The sequence below is a fragment of the Cetorhinus maximus genome, chromosome 11 (genome assembly GCF_964194155.1).
Source record: "Cetorhinus maximus chromosome 11, sCetMax3.hap1.1, whole genome shotgun sequence".
Classification (NCBI taxonomy): domain Eukaryota; kingdom Metazoa; phylum Chordata; class Chondrichthyes; order Lamniformes; family Cetorhinidae; genus Cetorhinus; species Cetorhinus maximus.
Window position 1 is genome coordinate 9,262,415 of NC_135889.1, and position 24,672 is coordinate 9,287,086.

The 24,672-nt window shown below is 46.9% G+C and overlaps 1 protein-coding gene across 1 annotated transcript in view; it reads right to left on the bottom strand.

Annotated features, from left to right (window-relative positions):
- The window catches only part of cpo (carboxypeptidase O), a 36,465-nt gene extending 31,196 nt beyond the window's left edge, over positions 1-5,269 (bottom strand). Inside the window, exons 1-2 of the mRNA XM_078551511.1 lie at positions 5,086-5,269; positions 830-905 (exon numbers count right to left, since the gene is read on the bottom strand). Coding sequence (XP_078407637.1) covers positions 830-905; positions 5,086-5,165 — 156 coding nt within the window. The 5' untranslated portion in view covers positions 5,166-5,269. The remainder of the gene's footprint in view (positions 1-829; positions 906-5,085) is intronic.
- Between the last annotated feature and the right edge of the window lie 19,403 nt (positions 5,270-24,672).

Sequence of the window (24,672 nt, forward strand, 5' to 3'; positions counted from 1 at the left end):
TTGTTATGTTAAAGCTTGCATGGCATTTGAAATGAAATAACAGATTCCCAAAATCTCTAAACAGAATTGTGCCTGAACACAAACTGTGATAGGGGACAGTCGTGCATCCTAAGGGGATGTTCACTACATTACACCTTGACAACAGATCTTGCCCATCCCTGATTTCCTTCACCCTTCCATTGGCTGTGCTTTCAGCTCTCCACAACCTAAGCTCTAGAATTCCCTCCTATTCGCCCTTTCACCTCTCTGTCTTCTTTAAGATGCTTTCTCAAACCTATTTCTTGGACCAAGTCTTTAGATCACCCATCCCAATGTCGCTCGGTTTCAAATTTTCTGTGATAGTGCTCCTCTGGGGAGGAAGTCTTGTGGAGCAGTGGGCAGCGTCTGAGCAGGAAGCCAATCGAGTCCGACTCCAGGACTTGTTGGCCACAGGAAGTGTGTTGATAATATGGCCCAGCATGTTGATTATCAAGCTGTAAATCCTTCCAGCACGCCATGAGTGATACCCCACAAGCTATAGCCTCTGTCGACAGGCTGGAGACCTGTTCCAGAAAAACCTAGCCATGGAAACAAAGAGAAGCACATGCTTTGTCCAATTCAGACCAAGGAAAGCCTCAAAAGTCTGATGTTCCTGTGAAACACCTTGATATTAGGGTAGTGCACCCAAACCTGATTGGGAGTAGGCAATTAACCTGACGATAGCTGGGCAGATCTTTCAGAAGCCCCCAGTGTCCGTCCTTATTCACCCTTGCCAAAGAAATAGAGCCAACACCAGTCAGCAATGCTTGATAATTGCTGATTAGGTTGAACAGACTCATTCCGGACTTACCTGCTCGTCCTCCACCAGCTGTTTCAGAAACTCCACATGCTCGGAATCCGTAGGGATGAGATGGAGCACTTGATCCCTAAAATGAGAGGAAAAATTTATTTTCACAATCCCTGTTTGTAACACGTGACTTAGTAACAATCACTAAATGTCTCTTTGCAATGCAGCAGGAACTAATATTGACATGGCCCAGAAACTCGGGCGGTATTGTTGAATATTTGGGGAGTAATGAAAGGAGCTTCACTAGCACAACACGCTTCGGTATAATGACGTTATCAGAAAGTTCCCAGAACTGCACCAGTGCAGCCTTTGGCATGTTACCAGGTGGGTGTAAGGTGTTAACCAGAGGCTGTTCATGAGCTGCAGTGCTCAGCGCTGCCTGTGCGGGTGGGGGGGGGAGAAGGGCGAGCGGGCCTAGCGCGAACATCGAGCATCCGCGTGAAACAGCGCTTCAACCTCCCCTGAGGCAGCTCCGTACCTCAGGGAGATGAAGCGCTGTTTTAAAAAAAACTAATGAAAAGAATAAACATGTCATAAAACGTGTCCCCTCACGTGACTCTGTCACACGGGCAGGGACGTGTTTTTCATTCAAGTGTGAAATTTTTATTTACTTTAGGAAACCTCATCCCGCCCGTGGATGTTTCCTAAAAAGTGCAAAGGCCGCTTGGCCTTTTCGCCTGCCCGTCAACGGTTAGGTTGAACCGGAAGTGGAAAATTCAGCTCAGTTGATAACTTAACGGCCTTAATAGGCCTTTAATTGTCAGCGGGCGCGCTGCCGGATCAGGCGCGCGCTCACCGACCGAACTATCACAAGAGTGCGCGTTGATGTTGGCAAACGCCGCCAACGTCAACGGGCTTTATTTCACGCTCGGGCATGTCGGGCGTGCGCTCGCAGGTCAAGCGAAAAATCCTGCCCTAAGGGCTGTGGCGTGTGGTCTCTACGGTGCATATGGCGGGAAATCGTGCCTGATTTCCCGCTCGGAAGCTCATTAATTGTGCATCAGCGAGTATCCCTCCGAATCACGAGGCAGTCTGGGAACTCATTCGCCTGCCCTGCCATTACCTAATGGGGTTGGATGTCTGGGCGCCATGTCTCAATGCCACCCGAACATATTCACTCTCTCCAGCCCAGCTGTGTGGAGGAGATGTCTCCAAATGTCTGTGCCCAAGAAGAAAGCTGCCCCGAGGTTTAGTAATGACTCCCTGGAGGCCCTGATCAATGGAGTCTGCCAACACCAGGATGTCTTCCACCCAAGGGATGATTCCAGGAGGCCCACCAGCCTCACCTTGCCGGCCTGGGAGGTGATTGTGAGGGAGGTCAAATCGTTGGGCACTCGACTGAGAAGTGTCATCCAGCGCAGGGAGAGGATGAGTGATTTCATAACCTCCGCCAGGATAAGTCAGCTTTCGGCTCACTCAAATCTCACTCTCTCATAATGGCATCATGCAAACCCTCCATTGGTACACTCTAGGTGAAAGTCACCACAACAGCACAGACGCTGCATCAAAAGACTTGATGAAGTGGACACCGAGTGAATCATGAGGTATGAAGGTGCTGGGCCGAATGCTGAGATTGTTCTCGCTGTCACTGGTTATAAAGGCCTCTCAGTCCAGTGGCCCGGCAGTAAGGGATGGGGGCAAAGTGGATATGTCCTGTTCCTTTACCTGAAGCATCCTGGAATTGTGTGGCTCTCAAAGTGGCAGGGGCACATCTTCCACATGTGCTTCTTCAATAGCATCCTCACGTGGAAGCAGACCCTCATCTCTCAATTTCGGCTCCTGCCCATCCTGGTCTTCATCATCTGAGGAACTCTCAGCCTCCTCCATGTCTCCCGCTGGCAAGGGATCCCCCTTTGAAGTGTCAGATTGTGAAGGGCGTAGCACATCACGATGATGTGGGACACCCTCTGTGAAAAGTACTGCAGACACCCCCAGAGAGGTCCAGGCATCAGAAGCACATCTTCAGGATGCCAATGGTCTGTTCGATGATGGATTGGGTTGCCTTATGCCCCTCGTTGTATCTCTGCTATGAATGACTCCGAGGACGATGCACTTGTGTCGTGAGCCGTTGTTTGAGTGGGGACCCCTTATCCCCAAGCAGCCAGCCCGGTAATCGCTGAGACCCTTCAAATATGTGAGGCACCTGGGAGTGACTCAGGGTGTATGAGTGGTGGGAACTCCCAGGGTACCTGGCGCAAATGTGCATGATGTGCTTCTGATGATCACACAGCAGTTGAACGTTGATGGAGTGGAATCCTTTCCTGTTAATGATCATCAGGGTCTGCTAACTGTGGATAAATAATAATCAAATGCGCAAGAAGCCACAGAGGTTTTGGAGGGTTGTGAGGCTGCAGGTGGTCATAGAGCTAGGGATAAGGGGCCGAGGCCAACTAAGAAGGGATTTGAAAACAAGAATGAGAATTATAGATTTAAGTCATTGCTGTTTCAGTTACTAATATACGTATACTGAGAATAGAACCCACAACTGTCACTGTTTCCTGTTGTGAGTTGTAGTTAACGCCCCCCGTCAATCACTCATCATGTGATGCAATAATGGGGGCTTCAACCAATAAACTCATTGCATGGGTAATCCTGTGGGCGGGGCTTCTGACAGAGAGATCGCGTCTAGCGTGGCAAGCACCTCTACATGTCTCATATATAAAGTTTAGCCAAACCTGCTGCTCCATCAAGTTATTACATGAGTTGACTGTTCAATGTGCAGCGGCACTTTGGCACTTGGTAATTTGATTTTTATTTACCCGCAGTTAGCTCCGTGCTGCCTCCCCTTGAGCTCTTCTCCCCCCTTTGCCAGTTCATGCGCAGAGAGCAGCTATCATAGGCCCTCTTATGCATTGCAAGGTGTGAAGAGGTAACTGACCACAACTGCCCCTCCGACTTTAACCTCCATTCCTCGAGGAGACCTTTTGACTCGACACCACACCTCCCCGAAGTGACAGAGCTGAGAGTTCGGGAGCTGAGTGCTGGAAGTTGAAATATTTTTCAACACAGTGTGGCACTACCTTGGCGGTTTTAAGTAAACATCCCGCTCTCCTCTTCACCGCACACGGACAATCAGTTTTGTGCGGCTGGAATTGTAACACAATTGCAGAATTCGCATGCAATACCTGTGTGCTGATATTTCTTCAATAACACAAGCAACGGGGCAGATCTGAAACTTGTTAATTGGGATTATATTTGCGAGTGAATTATTCACACAAACACATTAACATCCTATTAGACAGCTGATTCACCTAAATATGCAAGATGGTCTGCAAAGCAAATTTTAAAAATGGCATTTTAAAAGTAACTTTAACATTAACAGGACATCCTAAAAAACTTCACAACCAATGAATTACTGCTTGAAGCGTAGCTGTTGGTGTTACAAGAGGAACCAGTTGTGGACATGAATCAAATTACAGAGAGGGCAAAGCATATTGTGTTTTTATGATGATACAAAGGCACCAATTGCTCATAAGGGATTGCATAAACTCAATGTGGGTTCATTTATTAAGACTAGGCACATAGGGACATTTATACAAAGGTAGAAAACTTGAAGACATGAGCAGCAGAGCTGTGTATCTTGTGTTCTGCTCACAGGCCAAAGTGAACTGAGACTTCTAGTGATGGCGTGCTGCTATCCCTGAAAGGCATATTGCAACAAAGTGCACTTGTGCATTCAGCCGTTGGTGAAGATGAAGGTAGTCAGTTCAACCTTTCATCCTGCCAAGCTTCCAGTCTCAGTCACTTTGGTCAATTGTGTACATGGCAAGATCCCACTGTTAGAAAAGCTGAACGAGCAATTAATCGCTCCTCGAAAGCTTTTCGTCACCAGCCCTATTATCTCTTTATGTGGGCCACTGCCACATTTTGCTTTATAACACTCCTGTTATAAGGGCAGCACCTTGGGACATGTTATTACTTGGACAGTGCTGTCTAAATAATAGTTGTTGTTGTTGGTTTTAGTTGAGGGGGGGATGGTAGCCAGGACACCAAGATAGTCCCATAGGAACTTTTGCATCCATCCAAATGGGCGGGATTTTCCGCACCCACCTGCCACCAGGATCTTCCGGTCCCACCGCAAGTCAATGGACTTCTGGCTGGGGCACTGCCTTGCCCGAGGCAGTTCCTGCCCACGACGGGGCTGTAAAATCCCAGCCAATATTTTTCTTTAACTACACCTCAGTGGAAAAACTACACCGACAACAATGCTGCACTCCCTCTTCACTGAGTAATACAACAGTAATATTTGATTGACTTACCCATTGTATTGTGCCTGGAAACTGTGTGTGATCACAGGAAAAATCCCAAAAATAGAGATATACCTTACCCACCATTTCATGGTCAACAAACTCCACCGGGACCTTCTCAAACTGTCACAAAAGGACTTGGGAACTGAGAGCGCAGCAGAGTACAGGGTCAGATAACACTATCTTCCGTTGCACTACCCCACGCCCACATTCCTAACCCTTAAATAACCATATTGCAGCTCCTTCATATTGTAAATAAAGTTAATGAAAGGCTAGGTTTTTTAAAATTCATTCACGGGATGTGGGCGTCGCTGGCTAGGCCAGCATTTATTGCCCATCCCCAATTGCCCTTGAGGAGGTGGCGGTGAGCTGCCTTCTTGAACCGTTGCAGTCCCTATGGTGTAGGTACACCCACAGTGCTGTTAGAGAAGGAGTTCCTTCAGCTATGTGGAGAAACTGGAGAAGCTATACTAGTTTTCCTTAAAGCAGAGAAAGTTAAGGGGAGATTTAACAGATGTGTTGGAAATTATGAAGGTTTTGCTAGATTAGATAGGGAAAAACTGTTCCCAGTTGCAGAAGGGTTGGTAACCTGAGGACACAGGTATAAGATAACTAACAAAAGAACCAGAAGGGGACACGAGGAAACATTTTTTTTGAGGCAGTGAGTTGTTAACTGGAATGTATGAGGCATTTTGATATTTCTTGTATTTCTGTTATGCTGTGCAGTATTTTTAATGTCCCTTGTATTTCTGTTTGTAAGCTAAATGTAACCCAGTTGTGGTGTGGACCAGCGTGTGGAACTCACCGGGTGGTAAGAACATGGAGTGTGGAGGACAGTGGGACAAAGGAAGAATTCTAACCAAAGGTATCATCGCTGGGAGTCATATGGGACTTTTGAAAAATAAAGCCAGCTTAACTGAACAGGGACACGCGCACACACACATACACGCACATACACGCATACGCACATACGTCAGGACATGTCATTAAGGTGGTGGCCCAGACTAATTGCACCCAGACATTCTGTCTACAGCATCTTTCATAGACAATGGCCTCCTGCATATGTGTAAATGGTGTTCTTTCTGCCTTATCAAGGTGCAGATTGCTGAGATCAGGAAATGACCATCTCAGATTGTCTTGCATTGTCACGATGAATGACAGAATCACAGATTTGTTTCAGTGTAGAAGGAGGCCATTCGGCCCATCGTGTCTGTACCAGCTCTCTGAGCATTTTAACCTTGTGCCAATCTCCCGCCCTCTCCCCGTAACCCTGCACATTGTTCCCATCTAAATAATCATCCAATGCCCTCTTGAATGCCTCAATTGAACCTGCCCTCACCACACTTCCAGGCAGCGTATTCCAAACCCTAACTACTAACTGAGATTGATAAGGCACTGAAACCCAATCAGATGATCCGATTCAAGGTATTACCTTATATGTCAAGGGACCAAGGTCACAAGGGCAAGGAGTATGAAGCCACTGCCCACAAGGACGTTGTTACTGCAGCCAGGAAGCATGACTTGGTCAGTCATGGGAAGTCGTCCAGGACTGAGGGACACACTAAAGCTTGGGGCAGCCGCCTCAAAGGCACAATGGGGAAAGGTCGCTGTCTAAGACCTTCCTGCTATAGTGCACCGAGGGGCTGGGAATTGTATAGACCCCTCAGGCTGTGTGACTCACGTTGAATGTATGCAGTGAATATTGCATGAGTCACAATTATATTGAAGCACCTCAGGGTGCAACGTGATCTAGGTAGTAAATTTGAATATCATTGCACTTTCTGTGATGGCCATTTTGAAATGTTTTGTAATGTTCTTCTAGATATTTTATGAGTAATGTATATTTTGGCAAAAAAGGCGCCTGGAAGAACTTGTTCAGCGGGCCGACCATCCAGAAACAAGCGCCTGTACGTGGGTCTTACTAAGTCACTGCTTTTGTAAGTATATATTAGTGCCTTAGTGGGTTAATAAAGGTTTTCCACATAAAGTGAAAATTGTATCCAAAGTTTGTGCTGTATGATGTACAGGGCCTGGGCCTTTGAGGGGAGTGAGACCCCCCTGTTTAAGAGTCTTACAAGTACACTGCCTGAAAGGGAGTTGGAAACAGATTCAGTAGTAACGTTCAAAAGCAAATTGGATAAATACTTGAAAAGAAAAATAAATTGTTGTGCCTTGGGGAAGATCAGAAAAGGGGGATTAATTGAATAGCTCTTCCAAAGAGCCAGTAGGAATGCCTAAGGCCAAATGGCTTCCTACTGTGCTGTATGGCTCTATAATTCTAATTCTACAAATTGCTTTAGTTTAATTCATAAAGGCACAGGGTAGGATGGTGAGGGGAACATGGGGAAGCTGCCTTGAGTTCACCCTCTCAGTGGGGAACCTCACTGACTGATAATCCAGATCGGACAGTCGAATTTCTGGTCTTTGACATTGTCCAGTGAGGTTCCCCATCACAAGTGTCTACTTTGAAACTTCTCCCCTTTATGTATCTGTACATGAAGGATACAAGGTGAGTTTTAATTTGGCAGCCTCCAAGTCTTGTAACCTCTGGCTCTGTGCCTTAGCTACCTCTATATGCTTCCAGTGGTAGTCAAATTAGTAGCATTCCTACTTCTGAGTCAAAAGCTTGTGTGCCCACTCCAGAGACATGGGCCTGAATATTTTAGGCGGCGGGCGGGCTCGGCGGGAGCTGGCAGGGGGTGGTCGCGGAGCCAATCGCCGCCCGTGATCAGCTCCGCGCCGCCATTTTACGCAGGCGGGCCAATTAAGGCCCACCCCAGCGTAATACGCGTACGGTAGAGCTCACCCATGCGGGCGGGGTGGGGGGGAGGAGGGAGAGTCGGGGCCAGCGCTGTTTCGTGCATGTGCGCAAAAGAGCATTTCAATCTCCCCGGGGCACAGAGCTGCCTCAGGGAGATTGAATCGATATTAAAATAATTAAATAAAGGATTTTAAAAGTTATTTAAACATGTCCCCTTATGTGACTGTGTTACATGAAATGGGGCACGTTTTTATTTTTCGGGAAACTTTTTTTTATTTATTTAATAAAAGCTTTAGGAAATCTCATCCCGCTCGTGGATGAGGTTTTCTAAAAAAATGCGAAGGCCGCTTGGCCATTTCGCCTGCCCGCCAGCCGTAAGGTTGGACGGGCAGCCGTTACTAATGACATGAATTGTTTTCTCAGTGGCCTTAATAAGCGGTTTACGTAGAAGCGGGCGCGCAGCCGACTCCGGCACACGTCTGCCGAACAAAATGTTGCGGGGCTGTGCGGTGACATCAGGACGCACACCCAACATCATCGAGCGCCATTTTACAAGTCGGCATGTCCGGCCCGCCCCCACACACCAGCTGAAAAATCCTGCCCATGAGTATATACTTTAAGCTGACACTTTGTACAGTGCAGGGGGAGTGCTGCACTGATAGGGGTGCCATTTTTCAGATGAAACATTAAACCAAGATCCCCTGTCTACCATCTAAGGTGAACATAAAACATCTGATAATATTATTTTGAAGAAGGGGAGCTATTCCAGTGTCTTGGCCAATACTCATCAAGCCTCCTTTGACAGCACCTTCCAAATCTGTGACCTCTACCACCTAGAAGGACAAGGGCAGCAGATGCATGGGAACGCCATCACCTGCAAGCTACCTTCCAAGCCACTCACCATCCTCACTTGGAAATATATCGCTGTTCCCTCACAGTCACAGGGTCAAAATCCTGGAACTCCCTCCCTAACAGCACTGTGGGTGTACCTACACCATATGGACTGCAGTGGTTCAAGGAGGTAGCACCACCACCTTCTCAAGGGCACTTAGGGATGGGAAATAAATGCTGGCCCAGCCAGTGATGCTCAGATCCCATAAAGGAATAGAAAAGATTATCCTGACCACTTTATATTATTGTAAGATAAGTGAGGTATGCAAGACACATGTGATGGACAGTTATACAGTCACTCCTTACATGAGAGTTGCTTTGTTTTGCAAGTGCAAACAGTAAATCAGGAAACTGTGTGTCTTTGAATCTTGTTTGTGATCAGCAGCTGAATCTTAATGCGAAAGACATGTTTTGTATCTTTGTTATGGGTTGGGGTGTGTTTTCAACTCCTGTACTTCAGATCACTTATGGGCAATCTCCCATTCCCCAAATATTTGAGTACCTATCCTTGATTTGGGATCCAAAAAACATTTTGGTGAAATGTCCAGGAACTGCAAACCTTGATCACTGCTATTAGAAGCCGGACTATTTTAGGTCACTGTTAGATTCCCCTTCAGTCTTCAAAGGCAGTAGAGTATCAGGAAACCTTGTTTAAAATACTAAGGGAGTCATCTATCAATAATGTTATAATTAAAAAAGTACTGTAAAATATTCCCATTTCTCCCTTTGTGTAAATAAGATAGTAAAAGTTTGTAATTTGAAGAACTAATGTAATTTTCCATAACTACTCATGCAAAGAAGGAAAAATGGACAATGTGTACTCCATGAATGGTGTTAAAATAGTTAAAGATGGAGCAACTGGATTCAACACAATATGTGTACAACCAATCAATCAATAAAGGCAATAGATGGTTGAACAACAGAGCCAAAACAGTAAAACACGTGACTAAACGTTACAGTGCTCCAATCAAAACACATCTTGACCAGTATACCCAGTTCTGGTCATCAATAAATGAGGGACACTCAAGCACTGGAAGCAACACAGAGAAGAGCCACTAGGCTGATCCCCATTGGGATTAAGGTAGAGAAAATATAGGAGAAACATTGTGCTTTTCAGCCTGGAAAGGAGATGATGGAGAGGTGATATTATGGGAATGTATGAAATATAAGACTGTAGAAAAAGTTAATCCAAGTCTGAGTTTAAGGAACAGCTGGCATCATTTTAGTGCATACTGGAGGTTGAGAATTTTGTGGGGCACAGGTTTCAGGAGGTTGTCACCCCTTGTCACCACAGCTACAGAGAGTTCAGCACAATCATCCTACCTGGTTGTGATGCACCCTCAGTTGTTGCGGGAAGTAAGTAAGGGTGGAAATCACAGAGGCGCTGGCCACAATCTTCCAATTAGAGATGCCAGAGACTTGAAGAATCACAAATGTTGCTCCCTTATTGAAAAAATGGGAGAGGGGTAAATTTGGCAACTACAGATCAGTCACACTAACATCGGTTGTGGGAAAACATAAAGAGACAAGAATCCAGGTCAAAATTAATTTATGCTTGGCAAAAATAAAGAAAGCCAGCACAGATTTATTAAAGGCAAATCATGTTTGACTAAAGCAAAGGACAATTCCAATATAAGATCATCACTCTCCACAGATTCTGCCTGACCTGATGAGTATTTCCAGCATTTATTTTTATTTCTTGCTTGGCTATCTTGATCAAGTTCTTTGATGAAGTAACGGCAAAGGATGAAGGTAATTTAAGGATGTGAAGTCCGCAGTGAGGCACATTTGAGTGTACTGGAAGCTACATGTATTAATACACAAGGCCCTGTTCTTTGCAGACAGGAAAAACATGTACGTGCATTGTGCCTGTTTCAGCTAAACAAAATAAGTGACATCTATTCACTGGTTCATTCCCCAGGGCAATGTCTTAACCAACCAGAGTCAAGATGTCTGCTTTAAATTTCAAACAATGCTTGGCAGTTAACTGTCAGTCACCACCAACTGGTGTAGTCTCCATGGCAACACCTCTACCAATCAGAGTCCACTTGCCAACTAATCCTCACTCTCTTCCCATACATATAAATATGTTGGTTCCCCTGACATTGGCATTTTCTTGTAAATTGTCCTGATGAATGCAAGACGAAAAGCTTCGACAAAAAATGCATTTTTTTCAGCAATAATATAAGGACTTTCAAAAGGCATTTGTTGAAGTACCACATAACAGACTTGATAGCAAAATTGAAACCAATGGGATTAATAGGAGGCTGGCAGCACAGATATGAGATTGATGATAGAGTAGTGGTGAAGGGCCATTTTTCAGACTGGAGGGAAATGCGCAGTGCTGATCTCCAGAGGTTGGTATATATTTTTGATATGTATTAACCACCTGGACTTGAGGATACATGGCATCATTTCAAAGTTTGCAGATGACATAAAACTCAAATGTAGCAAGCCATGAGGAGGATAGTAATGGCAATTGATAAGAGATAGACTGGTAAAATGGGCAAATTGAATTTAACACAACTTGGTCAAAGAGGTTTTAAGGGGCTCTTGAAGTAAGAGAGAAATACAGAGGCAATGCTATTTATGGAAGCAATTCGGGAGCCTAGACAGGTGAGGAGCAATTAAAATCAGGGATGGCTATGAGGCCAGAATTAGAGGAGCACAAAGGTCTCTGAGGGTTGTGGGGCTGGAGGAGATTACAAAGATAGGGGTGGGCGAGGGCCATGGATGGATTTGAAAACGAGGATGAGAACTTTAAAATCAAAACAAAAACAGAATTACCTGGAAAAACTCAGCAGGTCTGGCAGCATCGGTGGAGAAGAAATCAGTTAACGTTTCGAGTCCTCATGACCCTTCGGCAGAACTGAGTATAGTTAGGAGAGAGGTGAAATATAAGCTGGTCTAAGGTGGGGGGGGGGGGGGGGGGAGAGAGAAGTTGAGGGTGGGGTGATTGTGGGGATAAGCAAGCAGTGATAGGAGCAGATAATCAAAAGATGTCACAGACAAAAGGATCAAAGAGGTGTTGAAGGTGGTGATATTATCTAAGAAAAGTGCTAATTAAGAATGGATGGCAGGATACTCAAGGTACAGCTCTAGTGGGGGTGGGGTGGAAGGACTAACAAAGTTTTAGTTTTAGATTTAAAAATAATGGAAATAGGTGGGAAAAGAAGAATCTATATAAATTATTGAAAAAAAAGGGGGGAGTGGGGAGAAACGGGGTGGGGATGGGGGGAGGGGGAGTTTAAGATCTAAAGTTGTTGAATTCAATATTCAGCCCGGAAGGCTGTAAAGTGCCTAGTCGGAAGATGAGGTGCTGTTCCTCCAGTTGGCTTTGGGCTTCACTGGAACAATGCAGCAAGCCAAGGACAGACATGTGGGCAAGAGAACAGGGTGGAGTGTCAAAATGGCAAGTAACAAGGAGGTTTGGGTCTTTCTTGCGGACAGACCGCAGGTGTTCTACAAAGTGGTCGCCCAGTTTGCGTTTGGTCTCTCCAATGTAGAGAAGACCGCATTGGGAGCAACGAATGCAGTAGACTAAGTTAGGAGAAATGCAAGTGAAATGCTGCTTCACTTGAAAGGAGTGTTTGGGCCCTTGGACGGTGAGGAGAGAGGAAGTGAAGGGGCAGGTGTTGCATCTTCTGCGTGGGCATGGGGAGGTGCCATAGGTGGGGGTTGAGGAGTGGGGGGTGATGGAGGAGTGGACCAGGGTGTCCCGGAGGGAACGATCCCTACGGAATGCCGCCGGGGGGGTGAAGGGAAGATGTGTTTGGTGGTGGCATCATGCTGGAGTTGGCGGAAATGGCGGAGGATGATCCTTTGAATGCGGAGGCTGGTGGGGTGATAAGTGAGGACAAGGGGGACCCTATCATGTTTCTGGGAAGGAGGAGAAGGCGTGAGGGCGGATGCGCGGGATATGTGCCGGACACGGTTGAGGGCCCTGTCAACGACCGTGGGTGGAAAACCTCGGTTAAGGAAGAAGGAGGACATGTCAGAGGAGCTGTTTTTGAAAGTAGTGTCATCAGAACAGATGCGACGGAGGCGAAGGAACTGAGAGAATGGGATGGAGTCCTTACAGGAAGCGGGGTGTGAGGAGCTGTAGTCGAGGTAGCTGTGGGAGTCGGTAGGCTTGTAATGGATATTGGTGGACAGTCTATCATCAGAAATTGAGACAGAGAGGTCAAGGAAGGGAAGAGAAGTGTCAGAGATGGACCATGTGAAAATGATGGAGGGGTGGAGATTGGAAGCAAAATTAATACATTTTTCCAGGTCCCGACGAGAGTATGAAGCAGCACCGAAGTAATCATCGATGTACCGGAGAAAGAGTTGTGGGAGGGGGCCGGAGTAGGACTGGAACAAGGAATGTGCCACATACCCCATAAAGAGACAGGCATAGCTGGGGCCCTCCGTCCCCACCCCATCTTCCAATCCCAGCCCCAGCCGCGTATTCACTATACCCCCTGACCTTCCCCTCTCCGATGCTGAATGTTCAGTGCTCAGCAAAGGACTTAGCTTCATACCCTTACGCCCTCATCTCAATGAATTTTGGGCTCGGCATGATGCTGAACTCTTCTTCAGCCGTCTTCGTCTCCGTGCTCACTTCTTTGGGCAGGAGTCCTCTCCCCGTTCAACGGATCCTTTTACCCACCTCCAATATTCTCCCTCCACCTGGACCCCTCCCTCTGGATTCTTACCTTCTCTTGATCTTTTCATTGAGAACTGTCGGCGTGACATTAGCCGTCTCAATTTCTCTGCTCCTCTCACCCATTCTAATCTGTCTCTCTCTGAACTCACTGCACTCCGTTCTCTCAGGTCCAACCCCAACATTGTCATCAAACCCGCTGACAAGGGTAGTACTGTTGTTGTCTGGCGCATTGACCTCTACCTCGCGGAGGCTGAGCGTCAACTCACAGACACTTCCTCCTACCTCTCCCTGGACCATGACCCCACCACAGAACATCAAGCCATTGTTTCCAGGACTGTCACTGACCTCATCTCCTCTGGAGATCTTCCTCCCACAGCTTCCAACTTGATAGTCGCCCAACCTCGGACGGCCCGCTTCTACCTCCTACCCAAAATCCACAAACAGAACTGTCCTGGCAGACCGATCGTGTCAGCCTGTTCCTGCCCCACGGAACTCATTTCTCGTTATCTTGACTCCCTTCTCTCTCCCCTTGTCCAGTCCCTTCCCACCTACATCCGTGATTCCTCTGACACCTTACGTCACATCAACAATTTCCAGTTCCCTGGCCCCAACCGCCTCCTCTTCACCATGGATGTCCAATCCCTCTACACCTCCATCCCCCACCAGGATGGTCTGAGGGCCCTTAGCTTCTTCCTTGAACAGAGGCCCGAACAATCCCCATCTACCACTACTCTCCTCCGTCTGGCTGAACTTGTTCTCACACTGAACAATTTCTCCTTTAACTCCTCTCACTTCCTCCAAACAAAAGGTGTGGCTATGGGTACCCGCATGGGCCCCAGCTATGCCTGTCTCTTTATGGGGTATGTGGAACATTCCTTGTTCCAGTCCTACTCCGGCCCCCTCCCACAACTCTTTCTCCGGTACATCGATGATTACTTCGGTGCTGCTTCATGCTCTCGTCGGGACCTGGAAAAATGTATTAATTTTGCTTCCAATCTCCACCCCTCCATCATTTTCACATGGTCCATCTCTGACACTTCTCTTCCCTTCCTTGACCTCTCTGTCTCAATTTCTGATGATAGACTGTCCACCAATATCCATTACAAGCCTACCGACTCCCACAGCTACCTCGACTACAGCTCCTCACACCCCGCTTCCTGTAAGGACTCCATCCCATTCTCTCAGTTCCTTCGCCTCCGTCGCATCTGTTCTGATGACGCTACTTTCAAAAACAGCTCCTCTGACATGTCCTCCTTCTTCCTTAACTGAGGTTTTCCACCCACGGTCGTTGACAGGGCCCTCAACCGTGTCCGGCACATATCCCGCGCATCCGCCCTCACGCCTTCTCCTCCTTCCCAGAAATATGATAGGGTCCCCCTTGTCCTCACTTATCACCCCACCAGCCTCCGCATTCAAAGGATCATCTTCCGCCATTTCCGCCAACTCCAGCATGATGCCACCACCAAACACATCTTCCCTTCACCCCCCCGGCGGCATTCCGTAGGGATCGTTCCCTCCGGGACACCCTGGTCCACTCCTCCATCACCCCCCACTCCTCAACCCCCACCTATGGCACCTCCCCATGCCCACGCAGAAGATGCCCCTTCACTTCCTCTCTCCTCACCGTCCAAGGGCCCAAACACTCCTTTCAAGTGAAGCAGCATTTCACTTGCATTTCCCCTAACTTAGTCTACTGCATTCGTTGCTCCCAATGCGGTCTTCGCTACATTGGAGAGACCAAACGCAAACTGGGCGATCGCTTTGCAGAACACCTGCAGTCTGTCCGCAAGAAAGACCCAAACCTCCCTGTTACTTGCCATTTTGACACTCCACCCTGTTCTCTTGCCCACATGTCTGTCCTTGGCTTGCTGCATTGTTCCAGTGAAGCCCAACGCAAACTGGAGGAACAGCACCTCATCTTACGACTAGGCACTTTACAGCCTTCCGGGCTGAATATTGAATTCAACAACTTTAGATCTTAAACTCCCCCTCCCCCCATCCCCACCCCGTTTCTCCCCACTCCCCCCTTTTTTTTCAATAATTTATATAGATTCTTCTTTTCCCACCTATTTCCATTATTTTTAAATCTAAAACTAAAACTTTGTTAGTCCTTCCACCCCACCCCCACTAGAGCTGTACCTTGAGTATCCTGCCATCCTTTCTTAATTAGCACTTTTCTTAGATAATATCACCACCTTCAACACCTCTTTGATCCTTTTGTCTGTGACATCTTTTGATTATCTTCTCCTATCACTGCTTGCTTGTCCCCACAACCACCCCACCCTCAACTTCTCTCTCCCCCTGCACCCCCCCCACCTTAGACCAGCTTATATTTCACCCCTCTCCTAACTATACTCAGTTCTGCCAAAGGGTCATGAGGACTCGAAACGTTAACTGATTTCCTCTCCGCCGATGCTGCCAGACCTGCTGAGTTTTTCCAGGTAATTCTGTTTTTGTTTTGGATTTCCAGCATCCGCAGTAGCTTTTAACTTTAAAATCAAGGTGTTTCCGCTCTGGCAGCCATAAAATCATAGGGCTGGAGGCAGAACCTAAAACTGAGGAGTATGCTCACAACCAGCCCCCACCCCTCCCGACCCACGCCATCTCTGTGGGCAGAATTTTCGGGTTGGCGAGCGAGGGGCAGGACCCGCTCGCCGAAAGGTAAAATGACACGCGAGGACATTGGGCAGGTGTCCCAACGTCACCGCGTGTAATTTAGATTTTCAGTTTGGCGGGGGCACAGCTGAGTCTGCTGCATGCCCGCCGAACTGTCAAAGGGGTTGATCACAAAGATAAATAACTTCATTGGAGAGTAAATTTGGCACGTGTGTAAAACCAACATCCAACCCAAGCTTGTCCCTACTGGATTAGTTAGAATGGAATCAGGTTCTCCATTCCTATTGGCTTGAAGTTTATAGATTGTTTATAATTTGCACTAAAACAAAAACTCCAACTGGTATGTTCGAAATGGATTCATACACAAACAGGCTGTTTCTTTTACATGGCCCAGATCTTTCCGTCTCCGGATCATCAGAGACATGACCCAAGATCCGCGTCGGACCCTATGGAATTCCTGGCGCACTGGCTCCATGGGAATTGCCTAGGAAGTTTGAACTTCCGATGGGCAATCCCCCTGCTACCTGGGACCCTGAGAGTCAGAGACTTTGGACAGCTCCGACTCACCCAGGAAATAATAGACAGAAAACTCCTAGTCTAACTCCTGGGTATCTATAACAACTCACCCTCCCCCAATCTGACTAGCCCGCAACACCTGACACCCCCCCCCGACACCCTGACAACCCCCCTGACCCACCTACCTACTCACCCACCTGCCACCCTAACACCAACCCACCACACTATCACCTCACGCACCTGCCACCCTACCCACCTGTCACCCTAACACACCACCCACCCATCACCCTACCACCTCACACACCTGCCACCCTGCCCACCTGTCACCCAACCCACCTGCCACCCTACCTGCCTGCCACCCTACCCATTCACCCACTCATCCATCACTCATTCATTCAGGTGAAGAGTAACAGGAAAGAAACATAATTTGCATTTATATAGAAATTAAACAGGTCCTCACAATTTCCCAAAATGCTTCGTAAACAGCAAATTGCTTTTGAAGTGGTCCCTGTGGGTGGGTAACTCTTTTCGAGTCAAAACAATAAACTAAATTAACACAATAAGGGATAAATCAGGCACAGCCCCAAAGTCACGTCAGCTGTAAAACCAAGGACAAAGTTTAAAGGAAACTTACAAACATCCTGTGGGTGGGTAACTCTTTCGAGTTATCAACAGATCGCATGTAACTCTTTTGAGGACATTCACAGTTCTTGGTTTCCAGGAGTGGGACATGAACCCACAACCTTCTGACTCAAAGGCGAGGGTGCTATGAACTGAGCCACAGCTGTGGGTGGGTAGATGAACCAGTGGCAGACAATTCTTAATTGCATAAATAGGAAATGAATGATCGACCAGAAGACTTGATTTTGCTGGTGCAGGGCCAGGTGGAAATATTACGCAGAACGCCAGGAACTGTGGGCGCCATTTTATGTGCCCACACCTGGCATGTGTTTGGAGAGGGGGGGGTGGTGGGTCACGTAAAATAGGGCGGGTGTGCCCACCCCATCACCCTCTCACTCACCCCCGAGTTCACCCCCATAATAGAGGAGGGTGGAAGGGCACCAAAATCGGCGGCCCGCCCGCCATATTTAAATTGATAACCGAGGGTCCGTTAGGCTTGTTACCCATAATTCGCTGTCCACACCAAAAACCGTTACGCGGGGCAGACGGGCGGGACTGGGCAGTCCAATTTTTAAAAATCATCTCTTCAAAGGGTGGGATGGAGGGAGAGTTTGCTGAACGGGGGGGAGGCAGCCTCTCTAAAATAGAACCCCCTCTTTCTTCCGACCCACCCGCAGCCTTTAAACTCATCGCACTGCCACTCCACGCCCCCCACCCCCACCCCCCGCCCCTCCCTCCATGACCTGGACTTCACTGGCTCCAGGCCTTCTTCATCCCCCATCTTGCAGTCCCGGCAGTGCCCACTCACGTACTCTTGGCGCTGCTGAGACTGACGGAGCTGCCTGCCAATCAGATTGGCCGGCGGTCCCCAAGGGCGGGACTTCCTCCCCAGTCAGAGGGGCCAAGTGCCCACTGAGCCCTTGTCTAGCCCGCCTGCAGCGCATTATGGCTGAGGGACGGGGCAGTGTGGAGCGGGTCAGCTCCACGCCGACTTTGCTTCTGGCGGGGTTGGGGGGCGGGCAAACATCCACTCTCCCACCTCAGAATATTCAGCCCTGTATAGTTGAACTGCTTATGTCCACACGAACAGACGGACAGTGTCTCCATTTAACCTTCCATCCAATATATGGCAATTGTGATAATGCAGCACTCCCTTGGTGTTACACTGAACTGGGGATCAAATCCACAACCTTCTGACTCAGAGGGGCCTGTGCTACCAATGGCAATTTGACCCTATAGGCATTTGAAGGCAGCTGGATTTAACCTTGCTATCATGAAATATGCAACTTTAAATATTTTTATTTTGTTCAAAACCTTATTTTAGATCTTAGCAATTTCGATTACTAACAAATAACATCTGAGTGATTGGTTCATCTCTATTTTCCTTTAATTATTGGCAGGTTCTCTTGGCTGACAGTCCAGGATTGGCTGTTTTTCCTAAGTATTTAGTAGATTCTCATTAGGCTGCTGAAAAAAGAGACATGTCGAAGCTTTTCATCTTGCACTCATCAGGACACTTCGCAAGAATACCAATATGAGTGACTAATCAGGGCCAAGCTGCCTGGTTTAAATTTCAAACAATGCTTGGCAGTTAACTGTCAGTCACCATGACTGATGCATTCTCCATGGAAATGCCTCTACCAATCAGGGTCCACTTGCCAACCAATCAGTACTCTCTTCACATATTGTTGTTTTCCCCTTATATTGGTATTCTTGGAAAATGTCCTGATGAGTCCAAAATTAAAAGCTTTGACACGTCTCTTTTTTCAGCAGGATTCTCATTTGTTATCTTCTAGCTGTTTATCATGCTTTTGGTTTGCGCAGTGATCTGTAAAAGTCATCCAGCAATGCACTTCATTTTATTTGTGAAGAAGAAATGGATGAGTTATAGTGCTGAAACAGATCTGAAGGTGTGGGTGTATTGCTGAGAGCCTCATTTTGAAGCTCTCACGTTACTTTCCCTTGAAGTTGCGAAGATCTGCTGAACGCAATCTCTTGGGGACCAATAACACAAGATAAGACTGTGCATTCTGTGCTCAGGTTAGTCATTGCTCCAGCTCCTCCAATCACAACTCTCCTCCCTCCTGCTTTTTTGCTGCTCCCCCACCAGAGGCAGGATCCGTGATTGGAGGAGCAGCAGGGGGAAGGAGAGAGGGAACCTGTGATTGGAGGAGCCGGAGCAGTTATTCCGGCCATTCCCGTTGACCGGGCAGGAATCTTTCAGCTGCACATCTTCCGGGAGGCCAAGCAGCAGAAAGAGAAAATGAGAGAACAGGAGGAAGTGTCTGTCGGTAACAAGGCCAGAGCAGAGGCCGAGCTGTCACTCAGCCTCACACCAGGCCCGACCTGGCTGTTGTCCAGTCCGTAGCACGAGCCACTCCCAGGGAACTGGAACTTCGCTTCTCGTGACACTGAGTTATCTTGAGTGAGGTGAGTGAGTGAGGTCAGTGTGTCTGGGGAGGGAGCTTAGGTAGCAGCAAGTGAATGGGACCATCCCCTCTCTTCCTCCCCTCATTCCCTCCCTCCTACAACTCTCCAACAATGAAACAATGTGAGCTGCAGTATGGAGACGGTCTGTATTTCTATACAGAACAGGTAGTCGAGGTATATAAATCAAAACCTAAAAGGTTTTCTTGCAATCTGGGTTGCAAGTATTGAATCTTTCCCCCAATATGAGTTTACTGTCACAGTGCACATATGGTGCAATGTACAGAACATGTTAATGAACAGTCACCAAAACCAGTGTTATCGTCTGTACAGAGTTATAAATAACGAATGGGATATTTTCCTGTCAAATTAACAATATTGCGTGATGCTATTAAAATAAAATTGGTACTCTCTGGTTTGTTTAATAGTCGCAGTTGGATCACTTATAAGGGGCACACAAACTAACACTGCATTATATCATTGCTGCTCTTAATATTAATGACCCATGCTGCACATATATCAGGCGATATATGTAACCAGTTGCCAACAATGTGCGTTACCATTTTACTAGGACCATTCTTTGATCGTTAGGTGAATTGAATCTGGAAAGGGCAAAAACATAACATGCATGATTGAGGGGGTGGGTGAAAAGGTTTTGTGAGAGATGGTGGGGATGGACTAAGCAGCCCGGAAACAGCCGGACGGAGGAGAGGCTGCCCCCATCAGAAGTGCCCTGAGGGGGGCTTCCAGATGGTGGCAGCTGCTGCTCATCCTCCGACACTAGGTCCGTTTTGTCCTCCCTTCCTTTCTGTGAGGTCCCAGGAACTGAATCGGTGCACAGGCTCCCAGTCCCCCTGACTATGGTCTCCTGACCTCAGAGCCAGAGTGACGGTGTGCAAGTCAGAGCGTTTACTCACATTTGCATCTGCAATACGGTGGGTTTGCCCCTCCAGTGCGTGCACCATTCTGTCCATGGCTGAAGCTTGGCACTCTGAAGAGTGGGTGATCGCAGTGCACATGGCCTGGATGGACATCTCCACAGTCCGTGCCAGAACACGCAACCCCCACTGGCATATCCGCCAAATCTCCACAGACCTTGCGCTGGACATCCAGCATCTGCTGCCTCACGGACATCTCCAGAGGCTCATCATCCAACTCAGAATCAGTCTCTGGATCACCTCGGACACGCCTCTGACTGCCTGAGGCCTGCTTCTCTGGCAGTTGCACATGCGGGTGTGATGTGGCCTTACAAAATTGCACCTGCCCTTGTTCCGCGCAGGTGTGCCAGTGTCTGCGTTGATGCTTGGGCCAGAGTGAGGGTGTGATGGTGCTTCCTCCGAGAGCCCTTCCTCATCCTCGGAGGGGAATGATGGTCCCACAATGATATTTGGGTCAGTGGAAGAGGCTTCACCTGCGCTAGAGAAACTGAAGAAACATTATGTGAAGATGTATATTTTTTTAAATAATTTAGGACTATGATGGTATTCTATAAAGAAGGGTGTGTGTGTGTGCGTGCATAATTAAACTGGGGGAAGGTTAGTGAAGACAGTTTGTCTGTGGGAGAAGAGAGATGAAAGGTAAAGGTGTTAAATGCATGCATTTGTAATGAGGGGCTACGGTGAAGTTGAATGTACAAGTAAATAGGTTGGGTTTGAAATTTGTATTATAAGATAAGTAGGAACTGGACTTTTCAGCTGTTAAATTTCAAAGGGTAATTTAGAAGTGACAAGGGACTTTTACAACTTACAAAGGTTTCATAGGTAAACATGGGAAGGTTATTAAATTTTATTTAACCCAAAAGTGGAGGCAATAGGAAGACATGAAAGATTTTTATATTTTGGAAAAATTGAGTTCAAAGAGGTGCTTAAAAAAGGATGTTTAAGGAAAGATGTTTAGTTGAGCTGTGTTGGCTATGTGGGGGAGATGAACTGAGACCAGCTCTGTGCTGAGAAATGTTGTGAATTTGAAGTAGCCACCCAGTTTCAAGCCAGAAAAATCTTTATTTTTGGAAAGCAGCCTGTTATGACGTGGCAGATGACATGCGCCGGGTGGACCAAATCCACAAGGCAAATTTGGTCACGCTATCACAATGGTTTTGCAATTTGTATTTATTACAAGAAGATGTGTGCACTGAACTCAAAAGTAGAGTTCATCAAGACCTTTAGAGATTTTAAAAATTAAACCAAAATATTTATTAGCAAAATAAAAGATTTCAAGCACGTACATAAGACTACAATTACTTAATACTATAACAACTCTAAAATTCCTAATTAATCTGACTCCCAGTTACACACCCGCTTTAAGGCAACAGTCCAAAATAGGTTTTACATTTAAAAACAAAATCAGCAAGTTAACACGGTACCCACTTGACAATGGAATTCCAAATGGCTTTCTCCAACTTCAGTTAATGGACATAACAGACTCATGCACAAATGGCTGGCAGATTCTTGAAGGCTGTTTCACACTCTACTGTTAGATCTTACATGGCCCTCTCCTCTCATAGCCTTTCATTCACCTTTATATATGTTTATCTCTCTTTAATATGTAAATTCTATTGCTCCAAATGTCTTTGGAATGCTACCTTTCTGATAATATAAAAACTTTCATGTTGCCAATATTGTCAGTAACCTTTGGGAAAAATAAACACACTTCTTAGCCTTGCTTATCTGACTAGTTGTAAACAGACTAACATCCCTTTGAAATCCAAACAATCCCTTCACCTATCTAAAAATGCAAACTCCCTTCATACCTTACATGCTAAGCCAGCATCCATGTTTACTCATTAGCATTTCAAGCACATTTCTACACCTAGCATCTTTTGATAATTCCAAACTTGCAGTCTACCTGACTCCAAATGTAATTAAATCACACAGACAGATCAATTATACTCACACCCATAAAGCTGCTTCACCATAAACCAGAAAAAATATTATGGAAATGATTATACTTTCGTAACAAACATAATCCTAAATTGTTGAACATAAATGTGACAGAATATCTGCTGGCAAAGTCTTTTTTGTGTGCCTCTTGACCAGGGCTTCCCAAACTGTAAGTTGGGACCCCCAGTGGGGTCACGAGGCAAAATTTTGAGGTCGTGAGCTCCGAGGTACCAATGGAGTTCGGAGTGAATGCTAATAGCTGCGAGGCCCCTTTAAATCTTCACATTTTTTTTCAGTTGGTGGGTGTGGCCTAACAGGCAAATCTTTGAGGCCTGATTCCTGCTGCAAGAAAAAGCTGTGAAAAGGCAAGTGTTTCAGTTAAACCAGGGTTACAATGTGTGCAGTTGATAAAACTATCTCAGCACTGTTGGGTGTGGGTAGCAGTTGCAGAGTTCTCGTGATTGTATCAGGCATCCTGGTTCAGGCTTTCTAATCACAGCCTTAAGCATTACAAAAAAAAGTATACTGCAAGCTGCAAAAAGCTATACTCTTTAATTCCAAAAGTAAATATTTTTGATTGTGCTGTGCATATAAAGCATATTCTTGCACAACAGGAAGAAACAATAATACTCTGGTGTCGGGTGTAGCGTGAAGCCCACCCTGGCAGCTGAAGGCCACCCCTGTCCCACTGCCACCACCCCCCCAAGCCCACAACTCTGTGCCCACCAAATTTTCACTCTGAGGCCAGGCCAGGTCTGGGGCATTAGAATGAGGTCGCACCAGGAGCACAAAATTCCAGTAGTGAGTAATGCAGTAGTGAGGGAGTGCAGTACTGCTGGAAGTGCAGTCTTTCAGCTGAGATGTTAACCCGAGATCCTCTCTGCCCTCTCGGGGTGGGTGGGCAGTGGTGTAAAAGATTCAATGGCACAATTCTCAATTATTGTGCTGTTGGGTTGGAGTAGTTTCAGTAACTCCCAAAGGCTGCTAGCTGCAAACACCCTAACGTTATTGTAACATATTTATGGTTATGAGGGAACCACTCCCTTACACTAGCTTCTTTCCATGCTGCTTTCTCCTGGACTGATCACAGGAGTATATGTCACTTCCTTCTATGACAGCACAGACCGGTAACCCTTTGTGGGATTTAGTCTAACAGACTCCATTATACTACACTGTCCTGGCCAATGTTTACCCTCAACCAATATCACAGATTATCTGGTCACTATCACTTTGCTGTTTGTGGGAGCTTGCTGTGCGCAAATTGGCTACCGCATTTCCCACATTGCAACAGTGACTACGCTTCAAAAGTACTTCATTGGCTGTGGAGCCCATTGGGATGCCCTGAGGATGCACTCAAGAAATACAAACCTTTCCTTCTTCCTAAATTCAAAGCTGTTACCGCGCCATAGGCTCCCTGCTGCTTTCCGAAGGGACTGTGAGGCTAATTTGGCAGCTCTCTGTGACTGCAGGGGCCTTTCCCCCTCCCTCCCAAGTTCCATTAGTGAGCCAGATCAGTTGGTTGGTATTCCGCAATGTCCTGGAGTATGGCAGGTATTAGAGGATGGAGCTGGTTTTGTACTTGTCACAGCTCTAAGAAGAATTACCACGATTGCTCGCTGCACCTGCTTCTGTCACTGTGAAGCCGGATCATCGTCTGCTTTTCAATCTGCATCATCCCCCGTGTTCAAGGGACTTGGGGGCTCTCCAATATTGAAACTGTTGAGAGGATTGTGGCTCAAATGGCCCCATTGTGGATCTACAGTGTATTGCTGTTTAAAAATAAGGGGTCGCCCATTTAAGACAGAGATGAGGAGAAATTTTGCTCTCAGGGGATCATGAGTCTTTGGAACTCCCATCCTCAAAAGGAAGTAGAGTCTTTGAATATTTTTAAGGCAGAGGTAGATGGATTCTTGATTAACAAGGGGGTGGGAGGGTGAAAGGTTATCGGTGATCGGCGGGGGGGTTAGTCAGGTCAGCCATGATCTTATGGAATGGCGGAGCAGGCTCAAAGGGCCGAGTGGCCTACTCCTGCTCCTGATTCGTATGTTCGCACGTACATTAAAGAGACACTCACCTTCCTCACAAAGCACTGGCAGAAAGCAGGAGCGATCCACTCCCTGGCATGAATTCTGCAATCCATCCAGATAATCTTCTCAGGTTTGTCGGATTTTCTACCGATCTGCGGACAGGACAGATGGGAAATGAAAGTTGTGGGGGTGGGGTGGTGCAGTGGGTGGGGC